The 27,305-nt window shown below is 38.5% G+C and overlaps 1 protein-coding gene across 1 annotated transcript in view; it reads left to right on the forward strand.

Annotated features, from left to right (window-relative positions):
* adamts7 (a disintegrin-like and metallopeptidase (reprolysin type) with thrombospondin type 1 motif, 7) overlaps positions 1-27,305 on the forward strand; it is an 82,826-nt gene that overhangs the window by 15,247 nt on the left and 40,274 nt on the right. Inside the window, exons 4-9 of the mRNA XM_027281773.1 lie at positions 957-1,156; positions 7,067-7,150; positions 8,355-8,479; positions 12,084-12,233; positions 15,867-16,010; positions 22,397-22,541. Of these exons, the coding sequence (XP_027137574.1) occupies positions 957-1,156; positions 7,067-7,150; positions 8,355-8,479; positions 12,084-12,233; positions 15,867-16,010; positions 22,397-22,541 (848 nt within the window). The remainder of the gene's footprint in view (positions 1-956; positions 1,157-7,066; positions 7,151-8,354; positions 8,480-12,083; positions 12,234-15,866; positions 16,011-22,396; positions 22,542-27,305) is intronic.

Genomic DNA, 27,305 nt, shown 5'->3' on the forward strand with positions numbered 1-27,305 from the left:
AATTCAACCTCAGTGCAGATGTCATGAACAAAGAAATAATCTATAGAGATTAAAACTGTTTTTTGTACCAACATGTTTATTTTTGCTGTGAAGCTGGACATTTGAACATGGGGGCTTATGGAGACTGACTCATTCTGGAGACAGCCTCAAGTGGACGTTTGAGGAACTGCAGTTTTTGGCTTCACTTCACAGCCACAGAGGTTGCCACTTGCATGACTGAGGTGGTAGTAATGCCACTTTTATTTTCAGCCATGCTTGTTGTTTTATCACGTTAAAATTATACCTGTATTATTGTGAATGATACAATATGGCACACCCCTATTCACTATTTTATATTTAGGGTTTAGTGTTTAGAGATAAAATAACCAATGGCATGCTTCAATTCATTATTGCCCACAGTGGTTTGCAAAATTTCCCACACTTGCCTGATAGACGCTGCTTTATTACCAATCCCGAGCTGAACGCACTTGCTTTTTTACAGCAATGCACTGTGAACAATAAAATAAAATAATTCTCATTATGAGAAAAGAATTAGCAAGCCACAGCATCACTTTAAGGTCGGAACACAGAGGACTATAGGGAAACATCATCCTAAAAACGGATGTTTTCTTTTCATTGCAGATTATTCCTTGAGACTGCTGTAGGCTAAAATGATGAAGGATGTTATTTTTAGGTGTGTTATTCCTTCAAGAACAGACACAAAACAACCATCCATTGTAGGTGAACACACACACGCAAGTGAAACTAATTCCCCGTCATTTGTTATTTGAGCATTGGAATAACACCTGCTGTGTCAACTTGATGTTTTAATAAGGAAAGGAAGAATAATAAAAGCAGAGGGGCCATGTGCAGGTGTAGGTCTTGATCCAAGAAAAACAGAGGTAGACTAGAGTGCTGGCACACACTGTGCCTCAGTAAGAAAGTTTTAAATGTCTATTTCTGTCTCCCGTCTCCAGATTCACATCAAAGTTTTGAAGATATTGAGAGACAGCGGGAGAAGTGGGAGCACCGCCAACAGAGAAGAAGAAGGCGAATTCGTCAACGCTCAATCAGCAAAGAGAAGTGGGTCGAGACGCTGGTGGTGGCTGACCCCAAAATGGTGGAGTATCACGGGAGCAAAGCTGTGGAAAGCTACGTCCTCGCTGTCATGAATATTGTAAGTATGTGACATTCACAGTAACATTCACAAAAGCATTTCCATTTCCATGCATGAAAATTCATGTTGTTTGAATTAAAGGTTAATCAACAATTTCAACCTATTTGTTGCTCCTCTCCTGCTCAGAGTTAGATGGGAAGATTGAGACCACTCTAAATATGAATGTTGATCCAACAGGCAGTTAGCTTAAAGACTGAGCTCAGGAGGTACCTTCGATTCCTGTAAGAATAGGAAGCCCATTCTTACATCTTGATGCTAAACACCAGCAAATGAAGAAAGCATCTTCATCATTTTGACTTTTGACACACTTATGGTGTGTTGCATTATTTATTACAAATAAACCACAAGCCAACTGAGAAACGTTTGTGTGTAAATATAGAAACACTGGAATTAAACTGGAGTTAAGATGCAGCAGAGGTTTGGGGCATACACTAATACAGATGATGCACATGCCTGAATGTGTGATTTGCTTAGGTGTGATCACCGTGAATAATTTTAACTAATGATGCCAATTTGTATATGCTGATACCCGAGTCAGAAATTGGTGTGTCTGAAAGTTCAGAAGGTCGACGTTTTTACTGTGCTGTTTATATAATTATTCATTTTGGTTTGATTGGTTATGCACTATAGGATTAGCTTTTACAAATGACTATGATACAAAATAACCACATAGGTGAAAGTGTAGATAAAATGTAGATATGCAGGATTAAAATTGCATTGACATGCAAATCATCTTGTCGCCAAGCAGTGTGGAGTCCACATATTTGATTTTCACGCTTGTTCTGAAGGGCACATACATGCCCAAGCCTGTGGTGAACTTTGCATTCGCTTTATGAACAATGCAAAAGGGAATATTAGTTAAAAGTTTTATGAAATAATTGCCAGACGCAAGTTGTTTTTTAATTAAAAACAGAATGCAATGATCTATAAATCATATTTACAATGTAAATATTTAGTCCAATAATATGTGCTGCCTGGCTTCAGTCTCCTCTACCACTGTTGTGATCTCATCTCTGATCTCAGCTTTGCTTTTCTCTTTTGGTCCATGGTTATTTCTGAGTAAACTGATAATTTATGTAAGCATTATATAAGGTACATGTATCTATCTATAGATCATGGGTGCGTAAGTTACAAATGAGCTTTAACAAGGTTTATTTTATGCAGAACAGAAGCACGCCGTCAGAAATAATCTTAAGACTAAGAGCAAGACCAGCTAACCTGCACTTAAAGCTGCCTCTTGCAATCAAGGAAGTGCAAAAAATACCCAAGCCTTTAAGGAAAAAGGTCAAACGGATCCCCCAGAGGCAAATCATTTTAATCCACTGTAACTGGTTTTGTGAAATATACTTTTAGTGGTATATTTAATAAATGGATTCTTGTACTTTGATATGGCATGAGGGTTGTGGTGAGGCCATTCTGATGGAGCACAAAGGGATCACGATGGAAATAAGTCCTGGCAATGTCGTACATGCTGTTTGTGTCTTTGAACTTTTGTCAGACTAAAACAATCTGAGAACATTATAACACATAATAAATAAGATCCAATCTGGCGTTTTCCATCCTTGTGTCACGTAACACAAAGAATGGATTAAACTTTCCTCATCTATCTTTTTTTAAACCATGACTCCTCAGCCTTCCACAATCAATGTTATTACTACCTCCTACTTAGAGGTTAAGTAAACTGACTCCTTATCTGTTATTGATTAGCACATAAGAGTCTTTTTTTTCCAAAATACAGTCATGTCTGCTCTGACTGCAGCTACTGGAAGGGCTTAGAGGAGAGAATATCAGGAAGAGGAATTCACTGACAGAGAAGCCCACGGATTAACTGACTTAACAGACAATAATACACGGAGGAAGCAGCCATTATTTCCCACATCCTCTCTTGGTTCTTTTTTGGAGTCCTTTACACTCCTGCTTTGAACTCTAAAGCCCCAAATGATTCGGTTTTGTGAAAACAATCTTGCACAGCATTGAGGGAAACAACCTCTTACCCGTGTCCAAACAATAAGTAATGGCATCATCTTCCTCAGCCACCAGCTGCTCCATTGTCTCATCACCGACGCTGTCTTGAAGTTGACAACTTCACAAGAGGTTCATATTTTTGTATTCTGCTGTACTGTATGAACCCGGTGGTATGATTTACAGCCAGGGTGGTCATGCTCAGCAGAAAATAGACCCCGACTTCCTTTCACATGGTGATCCTATGGTTAATCATTGTATTTTCCATTGGATATTTATTATAACTAAACGTTAACAAACAAACAGGTCACATGGACATAAAGATGGATGCAGTAGAAAGCCTAAAAGCACCGCTTACTCTTACTTTTCAATGTACAGCATGTACTGTAGTTTTAGAGGAAACAGCACATTGTTCAGAGAAAATAAAATCCATCTTTAAATAGCTGCAGCTAAATTTTTATTCTCAAGATAAACAATAGAGGAAAGTGGATAAAGACAGGCTGAAAACGTATTTAACTAGTTTTTGATGAAGTTGATTCAGCTTCGATATTTGTGCCTCGAATAGCTGTGAATGAGCTCCACTATGAGAGGCAACGGCTCTAAACAAAGTTTGATGAATTAAGTCCTTTGTGTGTCGAAGCTGTCTTCTGGCTGAAGTGGCTCAGCTACACAACTTGTACAGAGGATTTAGTGTGGACAAGAACAAAAATGAAAGGAATCTGACCAATATTTTATGAGTACTGCTTCGAAAACTCTGTGTGTAGTAACTGGACTGTCACCAGACTCGAGTGATTATTTATTAAAGCGGTTATTTTTAATCACAGAATAAGATACTCCCTCTCTCTTGCAAACGTATAAACTTATAAACACTTGCTTGCTTTTGCAGATTACAGCATCACGTTAGATTCTATTGTTGTGTCGAAATGTTGATGGAGCGACATGAATTATGAAGCTTGCATATTAAATGAATGACAAATGAACTGCATGAATTATTGAGTAGAATGGAGCCAAATCTAATGTGTCTGTATATACGGCATGTCTGCCTTTTATTTGATAGTGGACAAATGATGTGTGACAGTAAATAAACCCCTCACTTCCTAATGTCAAGGAGAAACTATGGGGGCCATGAAACATGTAGAGAAATGCAAAAGTGTTTAGTTTGTCCCTTATGGGCTACTGTGAAAACACAGCAGACTCTGTAGAAGAGGACCTGCAGTGTCTGTAGATATAAAAAAGTCTCATCCTAATTAAAACATATTATATTCAACTTCTGCCATATTCTGTAAATAGAGCCCACTCCATCTTAACAGCATATTGTTCTTCTGTAGTGTGGATTAATGTATGCTTGAAATGAGATAAGTTGCCTGACGCGTTGACTGAATACATCTGAAGGCAAAAATCTGTTCAAAGCAGCCGCAGAAAAAGGGTGAGATCTCATTATGGTACGAATGAGAGTAAGGGAACAGACTGTTGCTTCTCAAAAGGTGTTCAGCAGGTGTATCACTTATTTTTACACATGAAAACAGGTCTGTGAAGATTCTCAGTTGTTAAATCTGGGCCAGCTAGAATTGGCTGTAGTAGATACGTGATCAAGATGTTTCACCTCTCATCCAAGAGTGTGTCTTCGGTTCTGACTGGCTGGTATTTAGCTTTCATGGGATAGTTAACTAGGCCATTGTTTCTAAGTGGAAACCAAAAAATAAGTAAAAATCCTGCATGGTTTTATCACCACTGCACACTCGGCCAATCAGTGTGAAGCAGCCGGAGTCTTTGGAAAGTCTGACTCTGTTTTAAGCCTTTTGTTTGAAGCACCCTCACGCCTTTACATCCTTCCTTTTTCCAGCATGTTTATGTTTGTAGTTAGTCATTTATATGTTACTAATCTGCACAGTTTTGTTCTCCAGCTCCACCCCTGTTACCCTTATTACAGATTGTTACGATGTTAAACAGATCAGAGGTTCATCACTGTCAATCCTAATACAATGTTTTGTGAACAAATTGTGTTATAATTGACTAAAAGTGTATCCAACATAGCACGTCTGTGCTCTGCAGCAAGCAAAATGATGCTATTTTTGTGTAAATCAATATCCATCCACACACGTCAGAAATACAGTCTGTGATACACTTGTTATCTGCGATGAAAAGCGATAAGTGCTGCCAGTCTCACACTTCTGTAAAATTTAATGAGACCTTCATCATAATGGATCAACAGTTCACTTGCTCTGTAAGGTTTATAATGATGTTCACAGCCTGCCTCTCACAGTTTCACGGTTTTCATTTCTTGTTTCTCACCATGACCTTGAACCTTCCCTGTTCTGCAGTAATCGACTCCTTACTGCTTTCTGCCCTTTATAAAGCAGTTCTCTGGATTGTCCTATACCACCTCGACTCAAGACCATGACTCCCTGTCAACGCTGTAGTCTTATTTAAATGCAATCTCAGTAATGTTGTTCTGTAGCTTTTGATGACAAAAGGAATTATTTTTGGGTTTATGCTGCCAGTTCACGTTAGCTGAGCACAAAGTATAAACTCAAATGGATTGTGTAATGTGTTGACATTTGTGTAGGATACTACAACAAAATTCCATTGGGTTTAAATTGATGTAATTACACAAAACACAAGAAAACGGACTCAACAGAACCACTTTCAGACAAGAGCTTGATTCAAAAAACAGTTCAATACACAGGTAGTCGATCAGTAATGAGGCAAACAAACCAAGCAAGGTCAAACAAAACAGGCAGAGATCCCAAAAACAAACAAACACAGGAAACACCACAACACAAGGGAAAAGAAGACTTAAAGGTGTAAAGACAAACTGGCACCAAGTCAGAGGAAGACACATTAAATACACTCGAGAGGGGAGGATAACAAGGGGACAACAATCACCGACAGAAAACACAGAAAGTAACAAAATAAAATAAGAAACACTGAATACATGAATAACTGAAACAAAACCCTGACCTAGGAAGCAGAGTGGGATTTATCGGTTGGTTTATTTTATTGAAAATATGACTGTAATAGTCTAAACATTTTCAGTGAAGTAGGACGATGGCATAGAGTGACTGTGTATAACCTTGTCATATTTATTACACTGCCATAAATCACTCTGGCTCAGCGATCACTCAATATCCATCAATCAATATCTTCTGTAAATGTTAATGAACATTACAGGCAAAGGCAACATTTTCCAATTAAAGCCATTGGTTTCATGTTTCTGTCTGCTATAGAGGCTGAGAAATAAACAATTAATTTGACGTTTTTAAAATTTTTACATTTAGGTTGTAGGAGGTCACAGAGGTCTAAGCACTTATACCATGTGGAATAAATGGCTCTAAAAGCTGAGGAGCTGAATTGTTAAAATGCGAGGTGGATCTTCAGAGGTCTACTCACTGTTTATACAACCAGAAGGACACTTGGATGTCTCGGGCTTCCGCCAAGGCCAATTATCCAGTCTTCTATGATATGCAAATCTGCAAGCACAATCACTATTTACTGTTTGTCTGCGTTACAATGGACCTCATCATCTCACAATGCTGATGAAAGTAAAAAATAACTTATGTATCCAGCACGTAATTTGGATCCTTGACCGCTTATTCCTCTGAGTTTCATGAAAATCAGGTCAGTAGTCTTTCTGTAATCCTAGACAGACAAACAAACGGTATAGAAAGAGATGAGTGAAGAGATCCTCCTGAATGAAACTAGGTCATTTTATTAAATTGATTGATGCATAAAAGGATTAAATGAAATGAAGCTAAAAAGAAGATAAAAAGATTTTGTGAAAGAACAGAGGGAAGAAGAGCTTCTCAGTTTTCTTTATGAGCACATGTAGAAGTGAATGCATTGGCCATGGAATGAAACAACTTCCAGATTCAGATGCCGGTATAATAGCTTTGACATAAAACATAACATATGACATTATGACATAAAAATATGTGCGTACTCTTACAGGTGGCAGGTCTGTTCCGAGATGCCAGTATTGGAAACGCAATCAACATTGTGGTTGTTCGACTCATCCTACTGGAGCAGGATGAGGTAAAAACATGTTTGTTTGTTTGTTTGTGTTGATAAAATGTGTTTCATTGTCATCTGTTTAAAACAGGTTTTAATTCTCCAAGGCGTCCTGAGCAGAATGCAGTAATTATGTGATGAAATCAAAAGCAAAAACAAAATAATTCCTTTCAAACTAACGCACAAAGCCTTTATCACAAACTATGTCGTGCAGTTGAAGTTATTGCGGCACCTCACTTGAGTAAAAAGTTAAGTTACGTTAACTTTAAGGCTATTTTGCTACAGTTAGTCAGATGACAGATAGTCTTGACTATATTAAACAGATCACTGGTTCAGCACTGTCAACGTTTTTTGAAGAAATGGTGTTATAACTGACCAAAAACTGATCCAACAGACTACATCTATTCAATTCAATTCAGTTTTATTTATATAGCACCAACTTGTAACAAGAGAGATACAGATGCACAGCAGCAATGAAATGTACAGTATATCTGTAAACTTTATTGGAGATATGATTAAAGGCAACAATATATGTAGTGGATGTTAAGCGTCAGGAGGCGCTGACCCCGGCACAGCCACTGTTCATAAGAACCTGAGAGATGAGAAAGCACAAAAACTGTGGGGGAAGAAGCAATGGGAGTGTGTGCAGATGGAGAGAGAGAGATAGGGAAGAAGAGAAGAGCTCAGTGCATCATGAGAAATCCCCCAGCTCGTCCTATGGTAGCCTAACTAAGGGATGGTTCAGGACTCACCTGAAATGTCATTAAAGCATTGTAGATAAATGTTTTCTTTTCAGATGAAAGTAAACTGAATATCAGCAGATTAGCTGTGAAAGGTTTTTATGAAGAAAAAAAAACGCTTTACATAATCACATCCATTCAACTCAAAAGTTAGACAGAGCAGATAAAGAGATGTAGATGTGAATGGAGCAAATAAACACAGCTGGAGCTGATATAGGTGATACAAATGAATTATTACTATGACAGAAACAAAAAACAAAACATATTCTCATGTGCATAACCAAGTATTCTGCTCAACATCTGTACTAATTGACAAACATATGCAAAGAAACAAATCCTGGAATGTGTACGTTTGTACAAAATACAGAAATCTATTGCTGATAGGGTTGATGTGAGAACAAAACTGTACAGATTAGTAACATATCAAGTTCTGATCTGTTTCCTCTATGTTCTCTTCTCTTCATCTCAACGTGACCTGTCGAGAACAGGACGACTTAAAGATTACACACCACGCGGACAACAGCTTGAACAGCTTCTGTAAGTGGCAGAAGAAATTCAACATGAAAGGAGACGAACACCCACTGCACCATGACGTATCAGTCTTGTTGACCAGGTAACCAGGGCTGACTTTTCTTTCTCAACCACCGCAATCATGACTCCCAGGAAAGTCAATTCCTAATCACATCATTCCAGAGCAGTTATTGATTTACTGATTTGGTTTCATTGCAGCAAGAAGAAGAGTAAACAATGCATGCGGCTGTCTCACACATACTGTTCATTTGTAGGCTTTTGCTTTGATATCAAACAGTTGTTGTTTCACCATTTGATGACATGCAGAATAATAATCAGATTCCGCTTGGTGGATTAACAGCAGGCATAATGAATTTACACAGAAAAATAAATCAGTCCAGGTGATCAGATTTTTTACCAGTCCTCTTTTTTCTTCTCAGGTTTTTTTTATTTTTTATATTTCAGATGATGTGAGTCATGCAGGACTTGTAACCTTCATATCATTAAAACAATCTCACAGTACAAAGAGCAGTAAAAAAAAAAAAAAACAAGGTGATTATTGTTTATTTTTCTCATGCTGGACTGAAGAGGCAGTGTTCCAGCTCCAATCTGAGCACAAAAAGACTTTCTTTCTTTTTTCTTTGATTGATTTTTATTAACTTAACTTTTAGTAAAAAAAATAGTAACAGCAGAATTTCTCATTCTACCTTGTGAATCACTTTATCCCTGAAAGAAACAAAATCAACATTCACTATTTTCAGGCTCATATTAACAACACATGGCACATTTTATTGATTGTCCTCACTAAATATTCTTGTAAATCATCGCCCATATTGATTAACCTATTCCTTAGCCTGCCGAGACCAAGCTTGAACTAAACCTCACATAACTGCCGCCATATATCTCCTGCTATTGCTAAAGTTGGAGCACATCTCTGTATGTGTATCTGTATATTGAACAGTCTGGTTGTAAATAACTTCACATCTGGAATAACCTCTGTTACTCTCAAATACCAGCTGCATAATCAGCAAGTGCTCACACGCATGAACGAGTTTGATACAAGTCAGTACAGCAGAATGGAGCAGATATTCGCAGTGAACAGAGTATACACCCCACTAAATTGCACACTCATCACTTTAGAAAAATTGACTTTATTTTGTGAGTGACTAAGGAATGAAAAGATGTACAAGGTTGAAACAGCAAAAGCTTAAAATTTGCAGTGAGTGGAGATATCTAATGTTAGTCCTTCGACTTCCTATGCATTTTCTGCTTTTCATAAGAAAGTGTTGACAAGAATTTGACCTTGTAGTATGTCTCCTTGAATTCGCTGCTGTCCTTGGTAGCTATTGCCTGTATGTACAATAAGCCTTCTCCCAGACATTTTGATTAAATTGTAAGCACTAATAAAACATGTTTGGCCCTCAGTCTGACTAAAGATTTTGAGTAGTGTTTCAGAAAAGGTCCCCTTGTTTGAGTTACAAACTGAGTAACGGACCTTTCCAAGGACTGGACATAACGTCCCTCAACCATCGAATGTGGGTGGTCAGGACAGCATCCCTCTGTCTTAGTAAAATCGCACGCCTCGCCAAAAGAGAGACGAAGGACAGTGTGCGGCATTGATTGGAGTTAAAAGAGAGACGAAGGACAGTGTGCGGCATTGATTGGAGTTAGGCGCATGTCATCCTCTCTATTAGTGCCAAAAAGTAGTTCAACATTGAGGGTAAGTTTTGGAAAACGAGGTGCAAACTTTCTTAAAATGTTGTTAAAAGTAGGTAGGCTAATATAGAAAAGTATTTAGTGTTTGTTCCAGTGTTCCTGCAGAGTTCTTTAAAACAGGTTAAGTCTGGGGCAACTGTAAGCAAAGTTGTTTTGCCTTTCAAAGCTTCTTCAGTTTTGACTGCCTTGTGGGGAGTATTTATCCTAGACAGGATCGTTGACCAGCCCTTGGTGGAACCAAGTGGAACATCTCCACTACACTTCTGTTTTTCACGACAGCAGACCGCAGACCATAGACAGCAAACTCCACAGTCTGTGAACGCAACTCCACAGTCAACAACAGATCTAATGCAAAGAACTGCCGGAGATGAAAAAGAAGGAGCCACGATTAGTTCAGCGTGAGGACACAGATCGGGTTTCGTAGAGGAGTCGAGCGTCTAAAACAGACCTGTAGACCTGCCAGACTTTATGATCAAAGTTTTTTTACATCACGTCAACACGTCTGTCTCTCTCTCTGACGCAGTCTGCATCACACTGTTTAAGTACGAGGTGCATTTTCTGTTGCTGCCACATGAAATTGTGGTGTGGTGTATCCTTTGTTAAAGGAGATAAGAAAGGAAGCATTGGAGCTCCTTTTCTTAACATTTAGAGAATTCAAACAGCTCCTATCATGAATGCTTTGTGAATAATTCAGGTCATTTCACTCAGTAGGAACCTTCCTAAGCAAAAAGACTATTAGACCGGACCCTGTGTTCATTGGTGTCAGTGTCAGGTCATCTGTGTATCTATTTCACAGTCCTGGATTTCATTCAGTGTCTGTTCCCTGGTCCTTTCTTCCATCGTTGTGCTTCTCCCTATATTCTTGTTCTGGGTCTTGCTCAGTTGTGAAACTTTTGTTTGTTTCGACTTTTGGTTTATCATTGATTTTTTTTTTTTTTCTCTCTGCCACATTTGTTATTAAGTTTGCCAACTTGTTCTGTAAGCCATTAAAGTTAAATTTTGTGCACCTTCACCGTTTGTTTATGGGTCCGCTTCCTGAATTAAATGTGACAAGTTGTCCGTACTTTGGTGAGAATTGGATCCAGACGTATGTGCTGAGAACAGACAGCTCAGGTCCACAGCTGTTTCTGCCTTAACTTTTCGGTGATTTTTATCAAGAAAGCAAACTATAATTGAGTTAACAATGAAAAAAAATCATAGCTGCTTCAGACTGTAAGAAAAGCTTCTCCCTCAGTTGATTAGATCCCTGCAGCCATCTGAAGTGAGGTCTGATAAATCTGCAGTCTGTGGATGGAGATATTGGAGAGCACAGTGCCTTCATGCACGTTCATCCACAGTGTTTACCTTTTATTTATCCGGTATGCAGATTACAGAACAACCACAAACACCTCTACACACATCTGACAGGCTCAGTCAAACTGTATTCTGTTTCACAGCGGTTTATGGCTGCAGATTTGTGTTCACATCACATCCACACATCAATATGATTTCCTGAAGATGCGTCTTTCCATTTGTTGGACTGTCATGCTTCCCCGTAACGCCAGTGATGTGATTTGATGTGATGTGTGTATTTATAAATCACCACACCCTCCAATGTATACTCATCTTCACTCAGCCCCTTTAGACTTTATGCTGCACACACGCATGAACGAAAATAGCAGGTACACTTGGAGACCACCCACACAGTCCTTGGGCTAAAGACCTACCGTTGTGTACTTACGCAATTAAAATCAGCTCTGTCAGGTTGGCACAGCTGTGCTTTGAGCTAAATGTCAGCAGGGTTAATATGCTACATTGACTTTACAAACATGCTGATATTTCTGTATGTATTTCCATATTGTATAATTATGCATACAGTTTCCCACCCCCTCATCCCCTGTTTTCGCCTCCCATCATCTTCCTTTGCTCTCGATAACTTTAGAATTTCCAATGCCTTGTTTCTCATTTTCCCTCTATGTTTTAGCATCTGCACTAACTTTCATTTTTCACAGGAAAGACATCTGTGCAGCCATCAACATGCCCTGTGAGACTCTGGGTCTGTCCCACGTCGCGGGGATGTGTCAGCCACATCGCAGTTGCAGCATCAGCGAGGACACGGGTCTTCCAGTGGCCTTCACTGTAGCTCATGAGCTGGGACACAAGTACGTTTGCACTGCACACACACACACACACACACATACATAAACACACACACATAATATTATGATTCTGTTTACATTATAAAATAATCAGCAGGAAAAAATGATAATACAAATTCTTGTGAAGTACTTTATATTCAATTTCAACTCAGATTAATTAACCTAAATGCAACAGACAGTCCGCTAAACTCTGACCCCCCTTAAGCTTTCTGCCCTTGCACAGTACATAGTTCACAATAACTCAGATTTGCCACAAAAGCAGGCCTCTCTTTTCTAGTCTGTGACGGTTGATCTAAATTGACTGAGATTTGATCAGCTGTAGCAAAGCAAGCTAATTAATTAACCCGCTACTCTGTTGCTCCTTACTGCCGGTTTATCATCATTCTTTCAGCCTCTTAATTACCGCTTATAAAATTTTCTTCAAATGACGTATGTAAATGATGTAAAAGCTTTCTCAGTAAGGAACAAGGATAGCACACAACAAAAGCCATATACCAAAACTAATCTCATGACAGGGCCTGTTTGAAACCTTGCTGACAAATTATATTTTAAATACCCTATTACAGTGTTTAATTAATTACTTTTATATGGTCCATTTGATTTGACAGCACATGACTTTCCTTAGTAAGTTCTGCATAGGTGAATGCAAATCAGTTAAACCTATTAATTAATATTGCATAGCAACGAGTTGAGAACACGTGTGTGTTTGCTGCTCTGATAAGCTTGAAGCCCTCCATGTACAGCTGTTTATGATGATTCATGTGAGAGGACTTACGAAAAAGTTGGGATGCTGTGTAAAACGTAATTTAAAAACAGAATACACTACACTTAATTCACTACAGAATTAAGATTTAATGTTTAAACTTATTTTTTGTAAATGCATTCATTCATTCTGAAGTTGATGCCTGCAACAAGTTCCAAAAACCTGGGGTAGTTGTGCAATTCTCAAAAGCACCTGTTTGGAAGATCCCACAGGTTAAATGATAACAGGTGGCAGTGTCATGATGAAAGGGGAATCCTCAAAAGGCTCAGTGGTTCACCATCAACGGACAGGGCAAGGCTTCCCATTTTGTGGAAACACTGCGAGGGCAAATAGTCAAATTTCTCGAGATATAATTGCAAAATGGAAAAACCTTCAAGGGCTCAGGGAGACTTCCATGGACATCCACAAAACCATTGTCGGTGAGCACAGTTTGTTACTGCATCTATCAAGACCAGTCCAGACCAGCAAAAACTTTCAGAAACACAGCCGGCTTCTCTGGGCCACAGCTTCTCTGAGATGGACTGATGTAAAGTGAAACAATGTGCTGTGGTCCACATTTAAAACTCTTTTGGAAATTATGGATGTTTTGTCCTCCAATCTACATTTTTACACAATGTCCTAATTGCTTTGTAATCAAGGGTATACACTTTGGACGTGAAATATTTTGACTTTGTTCTAGTTCAATTAACTTAATGCTGAGAATTATTGAATTCTGTATTTATATATATTTTACACAGCACATCATTCTTTGATATCGGCGGTTGCAGAAGAGGTGTTTTTTGTTTTGTTTTTGTTTTTATCCCTGATTGTCACTGCTTGTTTGGCTTTAAAGTAAAGAACTGAAAGAAAAGCTCAACAATTGTCATAATGATCTGAGACAGTGAGATTACTAGCGTGGGAATAAATACGGTGTCATTCAGACACAAAAAAAGAAAAAACGCTCGCTCATATTGTTTGATGTGGCAGAGCTTGTAGGTTGTTCACTGACACGTAATAAAAAGATAAAAAATGACTCCTTATACCCAGACAATACTGCAATAAATCTATCCAACTCCCTACTTTGTTATATAAACTCCTACTTTTTTCTTTGCAGTGCAGCTCTCTGAAACCTCAACCCTAAAAAACACATCCTGTACTGCACAAATTAATGAATGCTTTTTGTATGTACTTAAATTATGTGTAACTTTATTATAATGTGCCACTATTGCCGTATTATTCCCACCACTGAGCCTGTGGCTCCATCTGATTATATTGTAATTATTTGAAATAAGACAAACTGCTTGGCTCAATCTAACAAACCTTCAATTAAAGACACGACTCATGTGATCCTTCTTGTGTCACGCTCTACACACAATGCCTCTTCTACTCTATTGATCCATTTGTATCCACATACAATGTGCAATTCAAATCACGTTCTCTTTAATAGAAAATTAAATTAAGCATCAGTCAATAAAAAGCAGAGTGTGCACCGAGAGTCTTATTGTATTTGTTCATCTCAATTGTTGTGGTTCAGGTGCGACCGCAGTGCCTTTTCAAAATCTTAGATTATTCTCCACCATGTGTGTGTGTGTGTACGGTCAGCAGGTTATCCTGGAAATACGTTCAGGTTGATGAATGCAGGAACAAGTTTTGGATTGACAGGAGCCCCTTGTGAATTCCAAGTCATCCTTTAGAGAAAATGAAGCTGAATACATTAAAGCTCCAACAATGGACTGACAGACTGAGGCTGTTTTCAGCATTCAAAGGCGCGATGATATAGATAGATAGTTTTCTTTTTATATTAGACTCCATTTAATGTAGATTCTTGTTTTATCCTTGCTGCTTTGGTTGTAAAGTTTCTATTTTGATTTACAAAAGAGGATAAATAAGTGATAAGTTTTCCATATGTCCCAAAAGTGAAATATGATTCAATAACATACAGACCAGCTGCCAACAGAGCTTTAAAGAACATGTTTTTTTTTTTTTCCTATCACACTGGGGAATTGACCGAGCATCATTTACATTACAATGGCAAGTTTAATTATTATATAATAATAATCATAAATTTAATATCACCAGATGGAAGCAAAGTTTCATTCGGTTTGTTCTGGGCATATTTTAAATTCACAGTTATGCCGACAGCTGATAAAATAAGATCGCAGTCTAAGTGAGAGGCCTGATGATGTTGTTTAAATGTCAAAACAAGCACAATGTTTGTCGCTATTTTTTTATTTTTTATTTTGTCCTCATCAGCCTGTGTTCCTTGAGTTAGATTAGTTATCATACATGCTCAAATCCAGCCATGAGGAGGTGCAAAGTATTATTAGTTATTATTATAAAAGACTTGCTGTGCAGACTCCTATTTTGTTAATTGAATTGTAATTTTCAAATCACACACATCAGAACTTTATTTATCCACCGAATTTAAAGTAATGATGAAGCATTATTCACCGCTGTAGAGAGGATTATTTTTACCCGGCTTCCAGTAGCCATTAGTGGAAATGCCTCTAAGGCACTGGCTTTATTCTCACTGCAGTTGTTTTTCTTATTGCTTTTTCAAGCAGGACGGAAGGAAGCAGATGTTAAACATATGTAATCTGCAATTAACAGAGATGTGCGAATGCTCGTGTGTGTTGAGACACTTCAAACAGTTTGTTTACCTTTGTCCTCCTTTATCACTCCTGTGCACAAATTGTTGTTTTGTGGCTCACCACCGCTGCACCTACGGAAAACAAGATTTTAAATGCAACCAAGCATTTCTAATACACTTCACAGCCTGTTTTTTTCTTTGTTGTTGTTGTTGCACACTGTAGCTTTACCTTGAAGTGCATATTACATGTTGTGCCCACTCACTTTAATTTTCCCTCTATGTGGGATGTGCTTTTATGTCACAGCTTTGGGATTCAGCATGATGGCAACGGTAATGACTGTGAACCCATTGGGAAACGACCTTTCGTCATGTCTCCACAGCTCCTGTACGGCACCTCCTTGCCCAGGTGGTCACGCTGCAGTCGCCAGTATATCACCCGCTTCTTAGAGTAAGTGCCCAGACATGTTGGATGATTACACTGCTGTCTAATATTGTGTCATTTAAGTTCAAGGTATTTACCAGCCTAATACATATCACGCACCCAGTTGCTGCTTTAGGATTACTGGTGTGTTACTGGTGTGCACATACAGACCTTTTAAATGACACTGAGCTGTTAACAACGGTGTTAAGAGCCACAGTGGCTGCACAGTCTCGTTACATGTTTCTACAGCTCTTCATATTAGCACTTTATCTGTACATATAGTACTGTACTACTAAACTGTAGTTCGTATCTGCGGTTAAATGAGAAAACATTCACCATTTTGAGAGAGAATAAAACATAATCTTGATCATTTCCATCTGTCATCCTATAAAGATGTCCTTTTAACTGCTAACATTCCTGATAATTAACTAATGTGGAGTAACAGACATCATCTCACCAGTTTCTTTCCCTGTAAATGTTAACAAGCATCTTTGAATTGGGTTTTTTAGTGGGGTTAGTGGAACAAAAGCATGAACGTCCTCAACAAAGTTTGGACAGATGTATGCTACGTATCAAAAACATTATTTGTTGCACAATGGAGACACAATTTAAATATAGTCTGAGTAATAAGATCAGGTTCAGATAAGCATTTATTGAGCTTTGAGCTCCAGCGATCTCGTTTATATTTGATATATTTTTAAATGTCAGAAGAACTGCAACCAATTAATATCAAATCAAGTTTATTTGTATAGCCCTTTTATAAGAGCCGAGTGGTACCAAAAGTGCTTTACAACAAAGCCATAAAACGATACATAACAGATACATAACAAATAAATACAATTGAAAGTACTGTAGTGCTGCAGGGTATTAAAAGCCTTCCAGAAATACATAGAAAGGAGCAGACAGGATGAGTACACCTAAGAAAACAGTACTGCCCTAGTCACGATTGAAATGCCAATCTAAAAAATCTTAGTCTTAAGCTTCGATTTAAAAAGGCTGAGATCAGTGGTGGTGCGAATGTCAGGGCGGTTTGTTCCACAGTCTGGAGAGATATATCACTGACATGTTAGGCATGCGTTGTGTCCCAAAGTTTCCTTCCACCAATGGGTTTGTAAAAATCCAATAAAAACAACACAGCATAAACTTTATAATCTGGACCGCTGGTATTCACAGCACTTCCTACAAGCCATACATATTATTAAAATTGGTGTTGTGTAATAGTTGTATTGATGTATATGTGCATATTATAATTCTCCAAAAAATGTCACTGCACCATGTAAATATTTAAAGATATGCTCTGGTGGACTTGTTCTGTGGTAGGCCACATATCTTTTAACTTGTTTGCTGGTTTAATAGTCGCATGGTAACAGCAAATCATTAAGGACCTTTCTCATTTTGCTAATTGGAAGGTTACGTGACACTAAAGTTTGATAAAAATACATGCTTAGACAGTTATATATCAGTATGCTTCTCTGTCTCTATCTATAGTACAGTGTGCATGTGTTTCTGTCAACTATACAGTCAGCTGCTACTGTCAAAGACTCTCACTGTGGCTCCGTCTTCAACAGGACATGTATTGAAAGTCTGAAACAGTTCACTATAGTTGCCCCAGTTTCTCAGCTCCAAGCATCTGGAATTCATTTAGTGGGTGTTCAGCTACTTGACAGCATTGTAGCTTCTTGACTCCACTGTGGAGAAAAAAAAGGGCCACGGGGTGATATTTACACTTGTGGGAGTTTGCAAGACAAAAGGCTGCTGCTTTGTGCGTCTGTGTATGTGCGTGTCTGAGTGATGGTAATTTAAAGGAGTCAGGGAGAACTCTTAAAAGCAAGAGTTTTCCACGCATTTAAAGACATAAAGGATAAACCAGATAAAAGTTTGTATCGACAGACATTCGTCTGATTATATTATGCAGGACTACTGTGTTTAGAATGCTAGCATGCTACATTACCATCAGCTTAACAGACTCTGGTGATTATATTTAATTAAACTGAAATGTTTGACAAGTGGGAGGTTTTACCTGCTGAACTGTTCAATATTTCATGGAAATCCGATGAATAATGGTTGAGATATGTCTCACTCAGACAGAGCTACAGATGGACTGACAGACAGTCCTACTACTTACTGTCATACTGTAACATATTCTTACAGTACTTTATATTGTTGTAAAGTTTCAATGCAGTTACTGTTCAGCATGCGTTCTCTTTAATGAAATACAAAGCAAAACAATAATAGTAATGACACTAGCCATCTCTAGACCTATACACAGCTGGAGTGGCTTACACTGAAGAATATTGAATAATTGAACGTTTGTAGGTCACGTTAGAGGGATGAGAAGCTCAGTCTTGGTTGAGTATGGTCCATTTTAACCTATTATACCTAATACAACTATTTATGGTAATGTCGGTAAGTAGGTCAGTCACCCACTCTTGTCCAGACTCGGCTGTTGGATGAGTTGCCATTTGCATTAGTTTGTCCATCTATTCATAAACCCCAGAGGATGAATCATAATGACTTTGGTGGTCCTTTGATTTTCATCTAGTGCCACTAGCAGATCAAATATCACTGGTCCCTACATGATTAATTCTGATGAATTATCCTCTAGCCCTTTTCACATTTTTTTGTGAAATATGTCAATAACTATTAGATGGATTGTCATTAAATGTGGCAAGGTTACTTGGTTCTTGTTCCCCACAGATCATTTTTATCTTCATCTTTCATGTCAAAATATTTTTTTTTTATGTATTTAATATTTTGGTTTATCACCAAATGCCTGGAAAAAACAAGGCAAGCTGCTTCAGCTGCACTCTGTTGCTTCATTTTTAGTAATTACTTAGTAGATGTTAACATGCTAATAAACTAAACTAACATGTTGAATAGTAAACACTGAAAAGAAATGACAAATAATAAAGTATTGCTAACAAAACATGACAGACTGAAACAAGAGAACACCTAAAGTTAATTTGTTTGTGATACTATGTTATGGTAAAAATGATTTATTATGCTCTTAATGGAAAATTTAAAAAGACTAGACTGTTTTCAGTAACTGAGGTGGTTCAAGATGAGCACTGGAGGTAAAATAGATCAAGAAAACATGATGCCTGCTTCCCCCTCCCAGCTTTTCCATCCCTGTTTATGTCTTTTTTCTCTTTTCTTTTGACCTCCACATCCAGCAGGCCACTCGAGAACCGCTAAATCTGCATTGATCATTTACTTCACATGAGACTTTACTGATATTTATCTTTCCATCTCATTCCTCTAAATGCCACCCTCCCCCTCCATCCCCATTAACGCTGTTTTATCTCTTTCACGGACTGCAGGACAAGGCTTCTATTGTATATGGCTTTAGTTGTCCCGCAGGCCTCTACTGCTCGAGCCGCTTCAGAGGATTGGTTCGTAGGTGTTATTTTATGTGGAATGCAGAAGGTCACGCTGAGCTGAGTAGTTTAGATATTATCACATATATGGGCTGCACATAAACACCGAGCCACTCTTTAATGCCCAGAGAAGATTTTCTGAAAGGTCATAGAGGCCAAGTTTCAAAAGAAAAGAGGAAAAAAAATCCTCAGAAGTTCAAGTTAATTTAATAGCTGAACATCACGAACATTAGAACAAACAGCCTGTAGATATCTCACACATAGTCTAAAATGTCTTATCACTGCTCATGTATTGATTGCGTATTAATTCTGCGGTGAATGGATTCAGAAACAATTCATTAATTATTTCCAGGAAAACGTTTCCAGGAAAGCTGGCTTTGACAAAGGCTGTGGCAGAACCTAATTTGCCTTGTGGTCTGCCTTCACTCATGGAGAACATTTTAATTGCTGCTGCTGTAATACTCAGTGTGAGGTCATCTCAAATTAATTATTTTTTTGTGCCGAACAATCGGCATCTGTATCGTTAACTGATGTGTTCATCAGGTTAAATCAGGGGGTAAAAACATTAAAGTGTATAATTACACAATGTGAACATTTGATTGCATTTATGCATTTCCGTGGCTTGGACTACATTTGAGCAGATTTTCTCACTGGCAAGACTTCATTCAGAATTTTACAATGTGCTATTTATACTGTACTTGCTCTCTGAAGTGGCTGCAGTCATATTTCTTTTAATTTAGTGTGGCTGGAATGAGTGTATTCTGTGAAAGGGTTCACTTGTAGTGAAAAACTCACAAGGACACATGACCCAGCTCTTCACTTCCCCTCAGTGCTACAGAGCATTTTAGCATCTTTCACCTCTGATGAACCAAAACATTGTTCCATGAATTGTCATCATCATCATCCATTAGGACATTTTAAGTGTATTTATGTAAGAGTTGCAGGCAATGCAGCCTTATATATCAGCCTGGTCATATCAAGTCATGGATGAAATTTAAATTCACATCAGGACATTAACATTTATATGATGGGCGCAGACTCATCACAATCCTATCAAAGCTCACATGGAGCTAATTTTCTCTTGACAGCCTCAAAGAATGAAATGATTCATGTGTCTGTCAAAGATCTTTTTTCAAGATGACAATACAATTTCACATTTTGAAGGACTTAATATCAGCAGATTAGTGTAATTTTGTATGCACTGAATCTTTATATTGTTGCGCTGTTCCTTTTTGTAATTCCCAGACGGTTTATGAATATGTATGTTTGGACTATGCATGTTGTAAAGACCTGATTATCTTCTGCTATCTCATATTTAAATGTATAAAGCAGGAAAGGTGTTATAATAACCGTTATTACCCATTCAATTTTGTAAGATATTCACTCTGCGAGTTATGGATAATTAAATTCCTTCTTTTTCCGAGTAATACAATGTGGCACTAATTCTCATTGTAGCACCTAATTTTGTGCTGCTTTCACAATTATCGTGACTGACAGAATTGAGTGTAATTGGCTATGGTAATGGAAAAGCAATAATGAGACACTTAACTAACAATTTAGTGATGCCCTTTGCTGTTTTTCAACCTCTGGAGGTTGTTGAAAAGTGATGAGATAAACACTATTTTGTCATTACTTTTTTCAGAGTGTCAGATCAAGCATTTATGTTTTCGCTGTCAGTGAAACTATTTTCAAATCAACCGTGGTCCAACACTAATGGCTGCAATCTCTTAGATCCCAAGACATAAATCAGCTTGCAGATCTGTAGATGAATGCGGTATAGACAGACTGACAGGATGGCAGGCTGGACTGTGCTGGACAGCTTAAGTAGCTTGTCATATTAATAACGCTGTTACAAAATATACTGAGATGTTGGGAGTTGAGCTAAGAGTCTTCCAGTACATCTATCCATAATAATCCATAAGTCACTGAAGAACAATTTAAAATACTCATTCACTCCATTTGCTACAGCCAGTTTCTACTCCACCTGACTAAAACTGTTACTAAACAGTTAATAGTAATATTTTATAATTAATAATCCGGTGACATCCCTCAGTTAGAATGTGACGAGAGCTAGCACCCAGTCCATTACAATACATTAATAATTAGACTGAGGCTTGCAAAGGACCGCACGTCTCTTTAACAAATGTGTTTTTACAAAGAAGGAAGCCACAAAGACTGTATCCTGTGTTTAATGATATATATTTATTGTCGAATAGAAGAAGCTACTGTGTAGAACTGAAGCCCATCTGTTGCCTGCCAGTTTTAAATATATCAACTATGGATTCCAAAAGTTTAGTTAAAACATCCCCATCAAAGCCAGTCAGTTTAATTCATGCCAGACTGAAATACATGGTTCCCGTCATGTTTGAGTTATAATTTACAACTTGTAGCCATTTAGAGACTCAGCGGTGTGTGTGTGTGTGTGTGTGTGTGTGTGTGTGTGTGTGTGTGTGGATTGGCTTCAGCTAAACTTGCTGTGTTATTTTAATGTTTACTTTTTCTTAATTTTTTTTTGTAACATGAAATAAAGTTGGCTCATCATTTACATCATGTTTTTCCCCTTAAATGTGCCCTTGAGATTTCTTGTAAACAAAGATTCTGTTTACATTCAGAGGACCCGCTCATAAAGACACAGCTCCACAGCTCTGCTCATGGTCAAAAACTCTTATCATCGTTCTTTTGCATTTTTTGTCTTAATACAGAAGCTGATATTTACACATTTTTTTTGCAAGTGAATAGTTCTAGAGCTGATCTTAATGATATGTACTACAGCTATTACTGTACTTATTTGCTTTATTTTACTTTAGCACTAAGAGGTTATTGCTCATCCGCGAGATCGTTATGTAGTCAAAGAGTAAGACAACATAGTCAGTGTTTGTCACATTGTTTGTTTATGAAGGCTCTCTATCCTGTGCAAACTCTGCTGGAAACTTCAGCTGCATTACATTTGAAAGAAGATCTTAATATTCTGTATTCACTAGACTTTATTATTTATTTTCTTTTTAGTCATTAACCTCCTCCTCTCTTCCCTCTTAGTCGCGGCTGGGGCTGGTGCCTTGATGATCCCCCTGTGAAGGAGAAGCTGTCCCTGAACTTGGTGCTTCCCGGGGTTCTGTACAGCGCTGCCCATCAGTGTCGGCTGCAGTATGGATCTGGATCCGTGCTCTGTGATGATATGGACGTAAGACACTGTGACAACAAATACATCAAAAGTGACATGCATGCAAAGCCATGTACAGAAAATTGTGTCTCTCTTTTATTCAGTTCTCATTTGCTCTTTTCTATTTTGTCTCGTGTTTTCTCTCACATAACGTTGCAAACTTCTACTCTTAAAGCTCACCTCACATGACTGTGTGTCCCCGCAACCTCCTCCTTTTTGCCCCCGATCATATTATTTCTTCGGGTCACCTACTTGCCCTCGTTTGCACTCTTAATGCCCCTTCACTCATAAAGTAGAGCAGCATGTGTGTAACCTCATAGGTGCAACACAGGGCAGAAAAGGTCTCAAAGCAATCGCCTCACTGCACCGCTTGATGCTGTCCTTTGAGCTTATTGCTCTGAGTTCACAGTAATAACTGATGGGTGACTCAGAGGAGCATATCACCACACAGCTGAAATCCTCTCTTCTCTGGACTATGCTGGCAGGACAGTAAGATGAGAATGTTTATGTTCACTTTTAGTGAGAAAATAAACCTGAAACAATCAAAGTGATGGGGACGTGCAAGTCCCTCAACTCCAGTGCAAATGACATTCTTCTAAATTGTGTTCCACAATGTTCAGAAGCTTTAAGACAAAGCCTGTTAAAGCCTGAAGAAAATCAGACTTATTGAGAGGATCTTCAACATTTTCAGCATCCTGGAAGATTTCCAGTCCCTGCTGTTGACTGTACTGTAGTGTATAGGCTCATTCCCTGTCGTATTGAGTCTTTAATCCCCTCTGTCAACTCCCAGGGTTTTCACTATGTTTTGATAAATAGCTGTTGTACAGCTTCTATAGCTTTACTGCGTGGTCATCAGTCATGCGGCAACGCTATCAACGCTTGCACACAGTGCGACAGTGAGTTATGTCTCCAAGGTTCTCGCCTCTTCAGTAATAATCCAAGTGTGCAGAAGGTTTTAAATTGAGACTGTGACCAACAGTTGGTATGTATGTATGTATGTGTGTGTGTATGTGTATGTGTATGTGTATGTGTATGTGTATGTGTATGTGTGTGTGTGTGTGTGGTGTGTGTGTGTGGTGTGTATATATATTTATCATCACAGTAACAGTGTTACACACATTAGTAGCTGTAAACACTCAGCATTAGAAAAATACATACTGTACGTTGGTTTGGCGCTTACATAAGGAGTAAACATTTATAATCATCACTTTAAAAGTTACATACGTTGTTTTTGGTGCCTGTTTGTTTCCCAGATATATTAGTGTGTGTGTGAATGGCTGTATAAGAGGCATCTGCCTTTTTTGACATTTGTCCGGATTTTTGGCACGAGTGCCATCGGATCATCACCGCAGCTGGATGGCCCGATTTACATACCCAGCGCAGCTGATACTCACCAGAATAATTTACTAAAATTATATACACTTCTGTTATTAAGTCCAGTTCAGTCTGTTAATGTTGATAACCGTCCAAACGAACGTTAATAGGTGTGATGCTAAGCCTAAAAACTTAAATAACAAGCTTGAAATGTACCCTTCCCATTTTCCCCTTTATTGTTTTTTCTCTGTACTGTAAATCTTATGTCTAAGAAGAAATCTGAGGCTGCTGTTCTGAGAATGAGCTACCAAAGCTTTTTATGAATAAATCAATAAAGATCCATTTATAGAAAGCTGTGATGAATGCAGTGATGTCTTTAATTATATTCAACAATATAACATATTTGACCACTTTTAATTGATTTTTATAACTTTAATACACTAAAGTTAAGGCTATATACCTAATTTCTAGTAAGTGGCCTACCCCCTCCTACATGTTTATGTATGTGGCCCTCATTGAAAAAAGTTTGGACACCCCTGCCATAGAGGGATAATGCATTCGATAGACTGCGTTATAATTGCTCTGCTTTATACTGCCCCTGTCTGCTGTTTTCTAGAGGCTGAAGGCTGTGTGTGTTCTCCTGTCTCTCTGCAAGGTTGTGACAGCTTGGATTTCTATAACACTACTGAATAAAGACTGCAGATGACATTACTTTAGAAAGTGAAGTTAAATGGGTTTTAGCAGCACAGTCATAATGAAGCACAATCCATACTTTTGTGAGTGTTCTGCAAAACTCTAAAGGTCAGGTTATGCTTGAAAAGAACTTGTTAATACGGCGTGTTTGCCCTTGTTTGAAGGAAAAACGGAAGGGCGGCACTCAAAGCCTGAATGGAAAATCAGCCGCCATAGAGCGACTGGGCACAATATGTTAGGTGAAAAAGGAGAGAGATCTCTCTCTCGAGAGAAAGGTTTAAACCACAGCTTTGTTCTCATCTCTGTACAGCTAACCAATCACTGTGTGAAGTGAGGGTAAATGTCAGATTGGCAGAATGGTCAGACCTGGAACCTGGCCTTATCCGATGTCGGGAAGGTGTGTAGGAGGGTGTTTCTGAAGCTATTCCACAGGAATATACTGAATCCTTCTGGGCCCCATGTGTTTTCCTAACAGCCCGCTGGTTTCATTTTCTTGACATGCTGTATCTGTAAGCAGCTCAGCCTAGCCAGACAAACTACCATCCCTATTTAGCACAGGAAATCCCCCTCTCTGTTCATCAATCCTAGACTCATGGCATGAGCTGGATTTAAACTCTCTGCATAAGCAAAATGTACATATTGCTATGGAACTAGTGGTGTGTAACACGGGTCACACATGACATGAGGTAATTACAGCACCTGGTTTTAAGGTTTTGGGAAGATTAACAAGCAGATGATTTACAACACTCCGACCAGTCTTAGTATACAAACTCACTTCTGAAGAATCTCATAGACTTCTTTGAAGTATCGAATTCACAGGTTCTTATCGGTTGACTCCTTTAGGGGAGTCTTTTTTATATGGTTGCGTAAATACATCATTAAATCCTCTCAATGTTCAAAGCTGTGTGTTTGTTCGACGACTGTGTATTACAACTGGGAGCAGATATACAGCATAGTACATTAGAGCGACAGAGTGGGAAAAAATATGGACACACGGAGACCACACACATGCATTTCCCCACCCGCAACGTAGTGTCAACCCATGTGCGTGTTTTACAAGCTCTCCCCAGGAAAAACACTAAAAACAACAGATTTAGTGTACAACAGAATCCACATATACAAGCAAATCCAATCCAGTCCTAAAGTCCCAGTCGCATGGTTTCTTGAGTTAAAAATGTTAAGTGGTACCGCTTTCTTTTTTATAGCTTCAGTTTAAAGGCATCCTGTGGAGGTTTTATGTAAACAAACAACAAAGTTACATTCAGTGTATTATCACCAAAATGTATGCCGGGTGTCCTTGTGACTATTTTCTTTATAATTGTTGCACTATAAACAAGTGACTGAACGGGCAAGCAACACTGTATTGTGGAAAAGCCGAGCCTATAGCGGGAAAACATTTTATATGTGCTACGCTTTAATTCTACTTGAGTGTTTGCTGTTCTTTCCATTTCCAAGTAAGCTTGATGTGCAGAAGGTCAAGATAAAACAACTACTATCTTGAAGGTTCTAATCTTTTGAAAGTGGAGTGCCACTCGAGAAAGAAACGCAGCAAAAACTTCAAGTGACTTTCAATGCAGGCAGAACACACAGTACTGTTAAAGGCACTGACTAGTGTTATGAAGAAATTTCTGAAATAAAAGGTCAATGGTGAGGTCAGGAGGGAAGAAAGTGTTCAAGAGCCTCTAACGTCTTATGCTGTATTATTTATTGACGTTTGGCCAAGGAGAATTAGAGACACTCTCAAAGTTCATCAGAAGTGCTGCCCTCCGCTCCAGTGTGTGTATATGGCATCTGTCACTATGTGTGTGTGATCCTGTGCATGTGAATGTGTGTTCCGACAGGTGCCAGCTGGATGGGTTAAATGCGGAGGAATAATTTCATGTGTGTACATAACATGATTGATAAAGTTTCGACTTAACTTCAAACTTCCATCCAAGTGCCTCTATGGTGCAAAGTTCCACATAGAGCTTCAACTATGACGACACACCGACAGTACAGTATTAAAGACTGTGGAGGGCCACAGTTTGTCGAACCTGTAGAGACTCAGCGGATGCGTGGTCGGTTTGGGTTCTCTATTGATTTGTTTGTTTTTGACGTAGTGAGACGTAGCCATAGGAGGGAATCAGATCCAGGTTGTGAGCTCTGTGGATCTATTTTTCTTTTTTAGAGGCATCAGTCTTCAAAATTCCTGTCAAGTGTGATGTTTAGTCACTGAGACACTCCTATCTTTCTACACTGAGAATCAATACTGTGTCTTTCCAAACGTAATCTTAATGTTATCACTGACAGAAGTTTCAGGTTATTGCAAGGAGAGGCTAAATATTGCTCACAGATTACTGTTATAAATACAAAATGTCCTCCGCACATTCATCACAAATGTCAAACAACAGCAACAAGAATGGGCCTGGACTATCGCTCCGATCGGCCAGGAACTCCTTTATAAACAGTACATTTGACCTTTTGGTGTTATCAGTCTTCAGACACAGGTTTTACCACTGTAGGAAATAAACCTCTCCTTACTGCTCTTTTGATTTATTTTTATTGCAAATAGAGGCCAGGCTGTTGTCTTGAACAGTTTCCTTTTCACACTAACGTGTTAATTAATGAGCTCTCTCCGGTCGAAGCAAAGTTAATTGGCTTCTGGCTGTATCTTCAGCATACAGAGTGTTTTTTTTCTGTGTCGTCTCATTTGACTCTCAGTGAGAAAGCAAATGTGTGAAAACTGCTGCAGATTTTACACACATGCATGTCTTTGAAAAGCAGTGCTGCTGGACTGTA

This window comes from Larimichthys crocea, chromosome VIII, assembly GCF_000972845.2.
Source record: "Larimichthys crocea isolate SSNF chromosome VIII, L_crocea_2.0, whole genome shotgun sequence".
Lineage (NCBI taxonomy): Eukaryota > Metazoa > Chordata > Actinopteri > Sciaenidae > Larimichthys > Larimichthys crocea.